This window comes from Mesoplodon densirostris, chromosome 6 (assembly GCF_025265405.1).
Source record: "Mesoplodon densirostris isolate mMesDen1 chromosome 6, mMesDen1 primary haplotype, whole genome shotgun sequence".
NCBI lineage: Eukaryota > Metazoa > Chordata > Mammalia > Artiodactyla > Ziphiidae > Mesoplodon > Mesoplodon densirostris.
In genome coordinates, this window is record NC_082666.1 from 14,178,804 (window position 1) to 14,192,719 (window position 13,916).

Genomic DNA, 13,916 nt, shown 5'->3' on the forward strand with positions numbered 1-13,916 from the left:
CTTGTAGATTTTCCCAAAGGGAACAGTAAGTGACTCCATCCCCACAGTGAAATACTAGTGAATTTTTTGTGACCTGTTTTCCATCATATCTTTTAATGCAGGCTGAGGGCCCAGATTAGTGCAGTGCGAGGGACCAAACCAACGTAGACCAAGTACAGAGCTCTTCAATGGTCCAGAAATAAAACGTGTGCCATTTGGTCCAGAGAAGTGGGTGGGCCATACGGCTTTTTGGCAATCTTTAATGCCCTTTATGTCTTGCAACCAAACTTTGAATCAAAACTGGTCAGGAGAGAGTGGAGGTTTTATTCTTTACCGTTCTTGCATTTTGATACTCTTGCCTTGCTTTGGTGGTTACTAAGTGGAAGGTTGAGTTAACTAAATAGAAGTGAGGCTTCCAGCTAACCTCTGGCCCATCCATTGAAGAGCCAGGCTAGTTTGGAAGCCGACAGAAATTGTTCTAAAGCACGATCAAGGAACTGGAAGAGTACAGCCTGGCCGAGTGTCGTGTTCTGGAAGGGGGGGCGCGGTAGGAGGAGCTGGGGAGCGGGAAGCTGGGGCAGGTCCTGTGGGCCTTTTGGTAGAGTTTGGGTTTTGTCCTCAGGGCATGTGAGGAGCCACTGAAGAGCTAAGGATGGGGGTGGGGGGAATGACAGGATCAGATTTAAATTTAGAGAGATCCCTCTGGCTGCCCCCTGGAGGATGGATTGGCAGGGGGGATGATGCTGAAGTTTGGATAAGAGGTGATGGTGACGAGGACCGAGGTGACAGAACTCGGGTTGGGGAAGAGCAGGCAGAGATGCTGGGAAGGTTGGATTGGCCTGATGGCTTGAAGGTCTTGATGGCTGCTGGGTCTGTGGATGAGGGAAAAGGCTGCAGAGGTCCCCCTGACCCAGGTCTTGAGCATGAGCAACCGTGGGACGGTAGGGCAGTTTGCTGAGTTTGTGGGAAAAGGGGAGAAAGAGGAGATGTTTTGGGGTGGAGGAGGTGGGAAGATGAGCTTTCAGTTGGGACACATTGGGTTGAGGGATTGCAGGCATCCAAGAGGAGAGTTCAGGAGATGCTGGCCCTATGGAGTAAGGCGTGAATTAAAGGAGATGCAGGTTCATTCCTTCACCAGCTGCTGAGCATAGCCTCGGGCTGGGTGCCGGGAATGCAGAGGTGAACACTGTCTTCCTTATATGGAGCTCCCATGTTGGGGAGGGAACACGCGTTAAAAACAGGAAGTCACGTGGGGCTTCCCTGGTGGCGCAGTGGTTGAGAGTCCACCTGCTGAGGCAGGCGACACGGGACACGGGTTCGTGCCCTGGTCCGGGAAGATCCCACATGCTGTGGAGCGGCTGGGCCTGTGAGCCGCGGCGGGGGAGGCCACAGCAGTGAGAGGCCCGCGTACCGCAAAAAAACAAAAAAAAAACAACCAGAAAGTCACGATTGGTGCTGGAGGTAAGTTCCGGGTCTGGGCTGTGACAAAAGCCAGGGAGTGATCAGCTCTGCGTGGGTGTGGGGCAGGGAGAGCTTGTGAGAGGAGAGCTCTGGGCTTGGGGTGAGCCACCCTCAAAGGTGTGCCGCGTGGCACAGTTTAGAGCAGCCTCGGTCCCTGTTAGCATTCGCTGTAGAAGCTTGGCTGCTCATCATTTTGGGAGACGGAGCCCTTTTTGGGAAGGGTTAGTGCTTGCTGAGTACTGACTGTGGTCCGGGCAGCGGGGTCTCCATGGATGTGGGTGATCATGTCGGGGCCTCCCTAAGGCTGCCTGCTCCTGGGGTCTCCTACCGGTCCTGCTGGGGAGGCACCGAAACGTGATGTGTCAGTCCTGCAAGTGCACCCGTCTCTCAGGGATAGAGGTGCCTCAGCCACACTCCCGGCAGCCAGCTCTGGGTTTCTGCCTGCTCGCTTGGGTGTGGCCCTCTGTGGTGGAACTCTCCTGGGACTGGGATCAGTGTGTTCCCTCCCTGAAGGCAGGCCTGCCCAGGAAGCTAAACTGAGGTCAGAGGTGTGAGTGAAGTGGGTGGAGCAGGGGCCCTTGGTCACGCCTTGGTGAGCGGGATCCAGATCTGCCACACGACTGACCGCCGCTGAGCAGGGCCCTCACCAGGACGGACACTGCCCGTGTCCTGGCCTCCCGCCACCCTTTTCAAAGGTACATGCTTTAGCTCCTTGATTTCCTTTAACTGAACCTTACAGCTAGTCCGTATCTCTAAGACAGTCAGCCTTGAGGAGCCCTGCGGGTCAGTATGGCCGACAGACATGTTTTATTTGACCCAAACAGTACTTGGAAAAGAAGGAATTCGTTGTGATGTTAAAAAAAAAAAAAAAAAAAAAACAACGCCTAATTTCACGTGAAAGTCTACATTTCCAGCTTCTCTTGAAAACCTGGAAGGCGTGGCAGGACTGGGCCAGGGTCTTGCTGGACTGAGGCTGCTCCCTTAGGGGGGCGGTGCACTAGGCTGGCTACAGTCCCCACAGGCCTTCCCTGCTCATTTCCATCCCTATCTAGAACTTGCTTTTAGGTAACTAAAGCAAATCAATTTTATCGAAGTATAAGTTGCACACAGCATGACACATCCATTTTAAGTGTATAGTTCAGTGACTTTTTACCTCTCCAGTTGACTGTGTGATGATTTCAAAGTTGAACCCCTAGAGGGCAGTCTTACTCCTCCGAGTTTTGGGGGGCATCATGCTGGCGCTGCCCGGTTCCCTCTGTACCCAACTATTTTAGTCCTTTTGGGGCGCCATAACAAAATACCACAGATTGGGTAGCTTACAAACAATGGAAGCTTATTTCTTACAGTTCTGGAGGCCAGAAGTCCGAGATCAGGGCGCCAGCATGGTTGGGCGAGGGCCCTCTTCCACGTCTCAGACTTATTGTCTCCCCACCTGGCGGAAGGGGTGGGGGATCTTTCTGGAGCTCCATTTGTGCTGCTGTTCATGCGAGTTCCACCCTCACGATCTTATCTCCTCCCGAATGCCCCGCCTCCTAATCCTATCACCTTTGGGGGTTAGGATTTCAGTATAAGAATTTTGGGTGGACACAAATTTTCAGATACTCAAATAAATACGCATTGCTAGGCGCTTCAACTGCTTTTCGCTCACTCCTCACCTTCACCTTGGGAGCTCGGGAAGCTCTCTCAGACTTCCAAGCCTTTGCTCCCTCTACCCTACTGAGGTGCTTTCTAGGCTTAGCTGGAGAGACTCTTCTGAGGGTCCTTTGACAAAATGCTAATTGCTCAGTGTTTAAAGAAAAAGTAATCATAGCCACACAGCCACTGTTATTTGTTGAGTTCTGCCACGTGCCTGGAGTTGTGCAGCATTTTAAATAGCTTATCTCCATTCCACATAAGCAAGTTATGGCCACTTTATAGCCGAGGCAATGCAGGCTCAGGGAGGTTAAGTAACTTGGCCGAGGTCAGGGGAAATTCGGTGGCCCGGAGAAGGGTGTGCTCAGCTCTTCCTGAGGGGGCCTCTGGGGTCTTGAGGGGAGGTAACGCCTCCCTGGCCGTGGCGGGATGAATGGGTGTTTCTCAGGTGGAGGCGGGAGCAGAGGTGTGAAGGGCATTCTGGGTATGGGGAGTGGTGTGCGCAGGGCAGCCCAGCTCCTGGAGAGGCTTGGGAGTGAGGCTCTGAGAGCCAGTGAAGAGGGTGACCGTTTCCTGTGAGAGGTGAGACGGACGCCGTCAGCGGCACCTCTGATCTCCTAGGCCCTAAAAGACAGGGCCGCGATCGCCTTGCTGAGGAGTTTGGCCTTTATTTTGGAAGCCAGTCTGTTTTAGACTTTGCCCCGGGAAGCCTTGGCGGGACGCTCTCTGGTTTTCACGCTCACTGGAACCGTTCTACTTTACTCGTCATGTTTGTTGAGTCTCACTGACAGATTCCTTAGGGAGAGATTCCTTGCCACCCCCCAGCCCCCCAAATTCGTAATCCACTGCTGTCGATGGTGGGGGCCAGTGAAAGTCTTTGAGCGGGAGTGTGACTCGATCAGACCGTAGTCTGGCAGCTCAGAGGATGGATTGACCAGGGCTGGGCTGGAGGCGAATTCTGGCCCCAAATCTCCCACCTGCAAAATGCGGCTCCGTTTATTTTCGGTCGTTGGACGCGTCTACTTTGACGATGTCTGGCCCTGTTTCCTACCTCCTCTTGCTACACTGAGCTAAGAGGACAGCTTAGAATTAATATTTAAATTTTGTTCTCTTTCAGACTGATTGAGGAGTTGAAGCTGTCTTTGAAGAGCAAAGAAGCTTTAATTCAGTGCCTGAAAGAGGAGAAATCTCGGATGGCATCTCCAGATGAAAACGTGTCATCTGGAGAGCTCCGAGGACTTTCTGCTGCTCTGAGGGGAGACGAGGAGAGAGAGACCGAGGTGAGGTGACAGGACATGGAGGGGGACTTTAATTAGCAGACCTGATCCCCCTGTGGGACATGGATGCACATTCAGTCCCCAGGGTTTGCGCACAGTGGCCTTCAAAATATTAGTTCCCTGTTGTCTGCTGAGGAATTACCAGAAAGCTCCTTTGTCGGGGGCCCTGGCATTTTTTTTATCCTTCCAGACTCGTGTTCACGTAGAGTCGGTTGAAAAAAACAGTCCAGGGACTTCCCCAGTGGTCCAGTGGTAAAGAATCCACCTTCCAATGCAGGGGACGCGGGTTCGATCCCTGGTCAGGCAACTAAGATCCCACATGCCGCGGGGCAAATAAACCCGCAACGAAGAGCCTGCGTGCCGCAACTAAGACCCAATGCAGCCACGTAGCCAAAAAAAAAAAAAAAAAAACCTTTAAAAAAACCAAAAAACCAACAAAAAAAATAGTCTATACCTGCGCGCCTCTGTTTTCCTGTGGGTTAACTTGTCGATGCCCGGGAACTTTATTTGCACCCACTGGGTTTGGTTTGTCTCTGTGGTTAGAGGCAGACTTGAGGCCACCTTCGGTCGGAAACTTCAGAGGCAGTGGGGAAGGGAAATAACTTGTATCGGGCCTGGCAGTACTCGAAGGGTGTCAGCGTGCACCTCAATTAATCCTGGCACCTTGCAAGGCAGAGATCATGGTCCCCTCGTCGGGTAGAGAAACACACTCAGAGGCGTTGTGATATTTTCCCAGGCTCCAAGAGGTGGGTCGCTGGTAGAGACCCCAAAGCCCCCCTGGACCCCTGCCCCCCACAGGCCGCCTCCATGCCCAGCTGTTTTGAAGCGGGTGGGCAGGCCTGGAGGTGCAGGCAGGCCTGGTAGCAGCCTTCCGGTCCTGGTTGGACCCAGGGTGGCTGCTGCGTGTGGTCCCTAAACGCCAGGGGACGTCTCAGCGCTCATGGACTGTCTCAGTCGCTTTGTGGAGCGGGGTCTCCTTCGTCCCGACCACAGCAGCGCACCCTCCAGCCTCACCGGCTAGTTGTTGGCTGTGATTGGCCCACGTCTGCTCCTCCCGGCCCTTCTCGCCCCGCGGGCGCTGTGCTTTCGTGGCTTTTGCGCCGTCCTGTAGCTCTTTGGTTCCCGCTCCATGGGGCTGGTGGTCAGCCAGTGCGGGTTGCTTGTCTTTACATTTTCTTAACTCGGGTGGATTTCCGGGGAGACAGAAGGAGTGGATGCTTGTTTTCATGAGTTCCTCAGCAGTGGGGTGGGGAATAGAAAGTAAATGTAGTGTTCATTCTAACCGTTCTGGGGAAGCTGCTGGATTGTGGGTCCCTTCCGGGCACCAATGAATGCCTTTTCTTAGGCTGCACAAATGGAGGAGGAGAAGGAGAGAAATCGCTTTGAAGAGAGGATCCAGGTATGTGGATACAATTTTTACAAACGTATTGAGGATTTATCCCTGCCTCTTGCTTTCTTCTGAGTGCAACAGATAATCCTGTGTGACAGTAGCTGTCACTCGTTGAGTCAAGCTCTAGGTGTGTCAGAGAGGAGGGTTTCGTAGCCTTCGCGATAACTCTGGAGTAGGTGTTCCCATTTTGCAGATGTAACACATGGGGCTCAGAGAGGTGAGGCTCCGTCCCCAGGGTCACAGAGTTGGAAGAGGCGTAGCAAGGATTCAGACCTGCCAGGCCAATCGCAGAGCCACTGCTGCAGGGTCCCCTAGTCACAGCGGCCGCTATTTGTGTAGCGCCTGCCAGCGTAGAAAGTGCTTTCATGGCCATTATCTCATTTGATTCTCACAACAGCCCGGGAGGGAGGCAGCGGTGAATATCTTTAGAAATGAACTGAGACTATAAATGTATATATTCGGTCTCCATCAAACCGAATTCTCTGCTGACTTTTGTAGCATTAAGGAGTGAAATTAATGATCTGTTATTTCCCCCAAATAACCTGGTACGGTTTCAAAGGCTCTGCTGTGACTGTATTCAGATTCCAGAAGGCATTGGAGTCCTTTCCTCGGGAGTAGCTGTCATCGTCTTAACTGATCTGATCCCCTTCCTACACCCGGCCCTGTTGCCGCGAGCGGTAAAACAGTAACTCGGAGCTGATGCCACGATTCTCAGCTCTACTTGGAAACATTAATCACAGGTTGACAGGAATGATAGAATAACTGCATTTGAGTGTGCTCTTAAAGTTATATTTACAGTGCATTTTGGTTAGAATGCATCAACTTAGTGAATCTTTTTCTGATCTAATTTAGGCTCTTCAGAAGGACCTGAGAGAGAAGGAAAGAGAAATTGCTACGGAAAAGAAAAATAGTTTAAAGAGGGATAAAGCCATTCAGGGTCTAACCATGGCACTAAAGTCGAAGGAAAAAGAGGTACGTCTGATACACCTGAAGTGAGACTTTTCTTTATTAGCTTCTGTGACAGGCCTGTCTTACCCTGAATTTTTAACTTTAGGTAAAAAGTTTATAAGAGAGCTGAGATGAGTATAGAAAGTGGGGAAAGGGTCCTGTAGTCAATTAGAAGTTCTTTTGTAGAGTAATTCAGTGCTGTCCAGTATGACTATAATGCGAGTTATGTATGTAATTTAAAATTTTCTAGTAGCCACATTAAAAGAAGTAAAAAGAAACAAGTGAGGGCCTCCCTGGTGGCGCAAGTGGTTGAGAGTCCGCCTGCCGATGCAGGGGATACGGGTTCGTGCCCCGGTCTGGGAGGATCCCATATGCCGCGGAGCGGCTGGGCCCGTGAGCCATGGCCACTGAGCCTGCGCGTCCGGAGCCTGTGCTCCGCAACGGGGGAGGCCACAACAGTGAGAGGCCCGCATACCGCAAAAAAAAAAAAAAAAAAAAAAAAAAAAAAAAAAAGAAACAAGTGAAATTAACTTTAAAATACATATATGCCAGATGTCAACATGTAATCAATAAAAGAAAAATAGCAATGAGGTTTTAACATTTTTAAACTCTGACTTTGTCACCATATTGGACAGTGTAGGTCTCATCTTTTGAAAGACAACAGAAAATTGAGATAAAGGAGTTTTGGGAGGCAAGGCCATGACTGCGGCATCTCACCTGGGTGGTCTGCAGGCTCCTCAGAGCCGGCACTTTCTCAACAGACCCATCACCTCCATCGCTGCCCCCATCTCACCATCCTACTCCATTTTCTCTGCTCTTGTCTGTGTTGGTGGCACCACCGTATCCCTAGTCGTGCCAGCCAGAAGTCGCCCTTGACTTCCGCTACCTGGCTTGTTGCCTTTGGGATCCAAGGTGGTGGCTCATGGTTCTTTGCGGTTCTCCTGTCATGAGTATAGCCATCAGTTATGTCTCAGTAACTCCTCGGCACAGATACAGAGAAGAAAACACAGCTCTGCTTGCCAGTCTAGTGGGGAAAAAAGACAGCGTGAAGGTGTTGTGATTGAGGGAAGTGCAGGGGGCTGTGGAAGCAGAGGGAAGGGGGCCTAGTCCAGGTTAGGGTGTGAATGCGGGGAGCGGGGAGTGCTGCTTCCTGGAGGAGGTGTCTGAGCTGAATCTTAAAGGAGGACCAGGAGTTAGCTGGGAAGGGAGGCAGAGACTGGGAGGCCATTTTGCACAGAGGGGAGAATGCTGGTCAGGGCCTTACATTAGGAAAGAGCCCCTTGTGTGTTTGTGGAAGCAGAACGGTTTGAGGTTCTTAGAGCATCAAGTGCAGAGCTGAAGTGGGGCGAGAGAAGAAGCTGGAGAGGTTGCAAGGGGCAGCGGAGGTGGTGGAACTCCCGAGGGTAGCAAGGCCACTGAAGGCTCCGAGCGGAAGGGTGTGGTCACGTTTGCATCCGGTCACATTTGCATCCGAGAGCAGCCTGTGGCTGCATTGGGAAAGGGGATGGCAGAAGGGTGAGAACGGAGGCAGGGAGGCCAGTAGCTGAGGTGAGAGCCCCCTAATTCAGAAAGGCTGAATTAGAGCAGCGGTCACAGTAAGTACGAGTGGAGGGGTGGGGCTTATTCAAGAAATACAACTAGAAATACGGCTTCCCTGGTGGCACAGTGGTTGAGAGTCCACCTGCCGATGCAGGGGACGTGGATTCGTGCCCTGGTCCAGGAGGATCCCACATGCTGCGGAGCGGCTGGGCCCGTGAGCCATGGCCGCTGAGCCTGTGCGTCTGGAGCCTGTGCTCCGCAACGGGAGAGGCCACAACAGTGAGAGGTCCGCGTACCGCAAAAAAAAAAAAAAAAGAAGAGAAAAGAAATACAACTAGGAATAATTAAAAATAAGAAGTGAATTTGGGGAAATTTGATGATTAGATGTAGGACTTGAGAGAAGGAGCAGTCAAGGGTGACTTCTGGCTGCGTGAATGGGGATATGGTGGTGCCACCAACTCCCTTAAAAGCATAGAAAATGGAGGATCATGATGAGATGGGGGCGGCAATGGAGGTGATGAGCCTGTTTAGAAGGTGCCGACTTTGAGAAGCCCATGGATCGTTCAGGTGAGAAGTCCAGGAGGCAGATAGATACGCGAGTCTGAAGCTTGGAGAAGGCCCAGGCCTGGAGGTATAGGTCTGGGAGTCAGTCGTATACAGATACGAGTGAAAATTCTGAGGGTTGATCTACTTATCCAAGGATAGCGTGGGGTGGGAAAGGAGGCTGAGCAGCGGGCCGCAGGGGACAGCAAATTTCAGGAACAGGGAGAGGAATGCACAAAGGGGGGCAGGAGGAATAGCTGCAGGAGTGGGACGCTGACCAGGAAACTGGGGTTGAGGAAGCCGAGGAGGTAGGAGTTTGAGTAACCACCAGTGTCCGCCACAGCGGAGGTTTGGTTCATAATCGTGGTCAGTGTGATTTGTCTCGTGTGTTGGGAGTTCAGGGCTCAGTGGTCGTCGGAGACCCTCTGCTGTGCAGGGCACCCACCAGTGGTAGGGCCGTTCTGGCTGCTGGCAGAGTCCAGGGTGTGGCCAGGGGAGTTCCTGGCTGACTCTGGGCCAGAGGAGAAGGTCACTGGAGGGTGTGGAGTTTGGGGACCTATTAACGTTATTCAAGCCTAACAGTGCTGTGGTTGGGTGAGTGGTCATATCCTTGTTTTATAGTTGAGGGAATTAAGTCTCAAAGAGATGAAGTGCCTGGCCTGAAGTCATCCAGCTAGTAGACAGCCAAACTAGAAATCCCACTTTTCTGACTACAGAGCCCTCGGTTGTTAGCACTCCCCAGTTCAGCAGGAAAAGCTTGTGGGCTGAGCTCAGAGAGGAGAGCCCAGTTGCATACTTGGCTGTTCTTCCTTATTTTTACCCAGATTGAAGAACTTAACTCTGAAATTGAAGAGCTCAATGCTGCCTTTGCTAAAGCCCGAGAGGCCCCCCAGAAAGCACAGACCCAGAAATTCCAGGTAAGTGTTGGCTTTGTTTGAAGTGGCTCTGTCCATGATCCTTACTCCTGGTGATGTCAGGGCTTTGCAGCTGAAAGGAACCAAGGGAGCTCTGAGTGGTTTTTTTTTTTTTTTTTTTTTTAATTAATTAATTAATTAATTTTTGGCTGCGTTGGGTCTTTGTTGCTGCGCGCGGGCTCTCTCTAGTTGCGGCGAGCGGGGGCTACTCTTCGTTGCGGTGCATGGGCTTCTCATTGTGGTGGCTTCTCTTGTTGCGGAGCACTGGCTCGAGGCGAGCGAGCTTCAGTAGTTGTGGCATGCAGGCTCAGTAGTTGTGGCGCACGGGTTTAGTTGCTCCGAGGCATGTGGGATCTTCCTGGACCAGGGCTTGAACCCGTGTCCCCTGAATCGGCAGGTGGATTCTTTTTTTTTTTTTTTTTTTGCGCAGTACGCGGGCCTCTCACTGTTGTGACCTCTCCCGTTGCAGAGCACAGGCTCTGGACGCGCAGGCCCAGCGGCCATGGCTCACAGGCCTAGCCGCTTGGCGGCATGTGGGATCTTCCCAGACCGGGGCACGAACCCGTGTCCCCTGCATTGGCAGACGGACTCTCAACCACTGCGCCACCAGGGAAGCCCAAGCAGGTGGATTCTTAACCACTGTGCCACCAGTGAAGTCCTCCGAGTGGTCTTTAGTAGAAGAGTTCACTCAGTCTAATTAAAGGAGCATCTTCTGCGGCTTTGGGTGCTTCTCCAGCCCCTTCCTCAGTATGACAGTGATGATGGTGACAACTACGCCCACAGTTAGGAGTGCTGAGCTTAGGCTGTGCCAGGAGTAGACCGTGCGAGATGTGTGGATTATCTCATTTAATCTTCACCACCCTGTGGGGAAGGTAATTTTCACCCCCCTTGTATTTGAGGGGTTTTTGAAGTCCAGTGAGGGTATACAGTTTATTCACGGTCACACAGCTTTGCCAATGACAGGACCAGGGTTTAAATGTAGTAGCTACTGCTAATAAAAGCTGGCATTTATTGAACATGTACTATGTGTCAAGCCCTGTGCCAGGTGTTCTCCGTGGATTAGCTCAATAAATCTGTACGACAGCGCCATGAAGTAGGCACTGTTAATATCCTTGTTTACTGCTGAGGAAATCCAGGTTCAGAGATACAAGTAGCTTGCTCAGGGTCACAGAAGCGGTAAGTGAAAGACCTAGGATTTGACCCCAGAATCAGTCTTGCTCCCAAGTCTGTGCTTTTCCCTTCACCCGCTACCTCTCTTCACCTGGCTTGCCTGCTCCCTGCCAGCTTTCTGTTCCAGGCTTTGGTTATTTGACCCACCTTCTTTTTCCCTCCAACGTTGCACAGCAAGGGGTCCTGCGGGTCATCGCCTCAATCTTCCCTCTTTCTTGCTAATTTTAGGTCTGTGTTTTGAATTAACATTTTCTTCCCATGTTTCTAGTTTCCCTCTACAGTGTATACCTGTTACTAATAACTAATGAATCAGTAATGCTCCATCATGGGATTAAGCCCATACTGCCTTAAAGCTCCGCCCTCCCACTTCTTCCTCCCGTGTTGTTTTTGGTTATAAAGTAGAAGTTAGGAGTTAAATCTAATTTAAGACTGTTTGGCTCCTCAGATTCATATCCCATGCCTTATCTTTTCAGAGCTTTGGTTCACAGTAAGAGTAATTGGAGTAATTTGGCTTAAGTCCGGGCGCACTAGAAGCAGAGACAAATCTCTGTCTTTGGACTCTCAGACTTGCCTTCCCCACCCTTTTGACAGTGGTTGATGAAGTGGAGCTGAGATTACACTTTACACTGAGTTTTTTTTCCTTGCTTAGAAAATAACAAGCCTTAAAAGCAAAACCGTCTGTATTTCCCATTCCTTGAGAAAAAAAAGTGTATGGTGGCAATTGATAAGCAGAGACCAGACATCCTTACGTGTTGTGATATTTTACTTGTTGTTGGACCTTGAAGGAAAGAAAAGAGTCTTATACGTTTACGCGTTACCCAGACTTATTACATCCATTGATTAATTTCATAACCCTCAGTCCTAGTCTAAAAGTGATCTGCGAGGTCTTGTAGTTAACAGTGTTGGCCGGGTTTCTCATCTTGCAAAGTATGGAGATCAGACACTGTTGAAATTCCTCAGGTTCTGCATGGCACGTTGCCTGTTCAGAGAGCGCTCATTTAATCCTTACCCACAGAGGCGGAGTGCTCACCCGTTTGCCGGGTTGCCAGTACTTGAACTCAAAGTCTGACTCCAAAGTCTCTCCTCTTTCCATTTTTCTGATTCTGTGTGTGAGGCAATACACACCAGACCCTTATATCGGCTAATTCATTGCGAGGTATGTATAATTTGAATATTGCACAGACATTTGAAAATGCATTGTCTTTCACATTTTGGGACCTTTTTGGGATGTCACATGATTTGAACTAATTGCAGCATGAGTATAAGAGCTAAAGCTCACAGGGGTGGCATCAAGCGTGACAGTGAAGCAGCAGCAAGTGGTATTCAGACTCTTGGAGCAGTTGCCACAGTGCAGGGAGGTAGATTCTAATCACAGGTGTGACTCTGTGAAGGTTGCAGTGTGGCCTGGCTGTGCTACCTCTGAAGCCATTTAAACAATGTATTTTCAAATTGGAAGTAGCGGTTATGTCTCCTCCCCTCTCTGCTCGGCTTTATAAAAGTAAAATTGCACATTGCAGGAAACTCATAAAATATTTAAAATGGTGGAAAGAGGTTGATAAGAGTCACCAGTAAACTCACGTATAAAGATGTTCACCGTTAGCACCTTGACTCTTTTCAAAGCGTATTTGTACATATATATATATATCACCTTTGAAAAATTAAATAACATTATAATATGTGTTTTGTTATATAATCTCTTCTGTTTTCATTTAACATTCTTTCCCTGGCAGTATATATAGATCTAACCAATCTTTAAAAGAATATATTTTGAGATAATTGTAGATTCACATGCAGTAGACTTCTGTATACTCTTTACCTAGTTCTCCCAAAGTTAGCACCTTATGTGACATAGGACAATGTCACAACCAGGATATTGGTGCAATCTGTTGACCTTGCTCAGATTTCAGCAGTTTGACATGCAGTCATTTGTGTGTGTGTGTGTGTGTTGTGTGTATCTCTGTGCTTTTTATACAGTCTTTTTAAACGGCTGCATATAGTCCATTATATGTATATATCATATTATTTTTACTCTGAAGAACCTGGGGTGGGACATGAATTTGAATCCTAACTCCGCTTCACTAACTTGTATCATCTTGGGCAAGATATTTGCACTCTCCCAGTCTGCTTGCACATTGTAAAATCTGGATGGTCACATTTATGTCACATAATCCTTACAAGGATTAAATAAGAACATGTATCTGGGCACAGGTGGTAACTCAGTAAATGTTAACTCATGCTTAAGTTGGGTGATGTAGTTCTGGCATAAAAATATAGTAGTTTTTACTGTGGTCTATTTTCAGATTCTCAGTTAATGGTGTTCTACACGTAGCTTTTAGTTTGAGGAAACTCTCCATATTTTCTCTTGATTGGGAATGAAAGATAATGGAGTAAGTGATGGAAAAGGGAACCTAGATTTATTTATCCTGCACCTGCTGAAATGGGACTTTATGTGTCAGATTTTATCTTCACAACAACCCTGTGAGATAGAGATCATTCTCACACACGAGGAAACAGAACTTCAGAGAAGTTAACTTCTCCCAAGTCACACAGCTAGAACTGGTCTTTGAACTCTGGGCCTTCTGACTCTTTCTTTATTGAACTCATCATGTTTCTGTACTGTGGGGAAGAACAATTTGTTTCATGTTGTTTGGGCTTTAGTTTCTTTTTTGGGGGGGGTAGGGGGGTGCTTTAGTTTCTGACCATGTCTAACTGGGTCAGGTATTTGCCACCTGATTTATAAGCACCTGACTGGTGTTATAGAATCTGAAAGTCAGAGTGTCTTGCAGCAAAAGGTAAAAAAAATTCTCCAAAGAAGTTTTCCAGAGGGCCATCTCAGGGAAAATTAACATGGAAAGTATTTTTATGAAGTGAATCGAATGTATGAATTTGAATTCGAGCTTAGATTTTTAAAGAGGCTTTGTTATTATTTACATGATAATCCCACAGAACATTGATCACTTTATAATCTCTATTATTTTAGTATCAACCATTGCTATCCTTTGTTTAACAAGCTCCTAACTGGTGTTCTCCCCTTGAATTCAGTCTGCTTGTTTTAATTTTTTG

The 13,916-nt window shown here is 49.1% G+C and overlaps 1 protein-coding gene across 4 annotated transcripts in view; it reads left to right on the forward strand.

Moving 5' to 3' along the window:
- Positions 1 to 13,916, forward strand: part of CDK5RAP2 (CDK5 regulatory subunit associated protein 2) — a 185,412-nt gene that overhangs the window by 45,057 nt on the left and 126,439 nt on the right. For all 4 annotated transcript variants that reach the window (XM_060100621.1, XM_060100623.1, XM_060100622.1 and 1 more), the window contains exons 8-11: positions 4,190 to 4,352; positions 5,695 to 5,748; positions 6,592 to 6,711; positions 9,594 to 9,686. In XM_060100621.1, the coding sequence (XP_059956604.1) occupies positions 4,190 to 4,352; positions 5,695 to 5,748; positions 6,592 to 6,711; positions 9,594 to 9,686 (430 nt within the window). The remainder of the gene's footprint in view (positions 1 to 4,189; positions 4,353 to 5,694; positions 5,749 to 6,591; positions 6,712 to 9,593; positions 9,687 to 13,916) is intronic.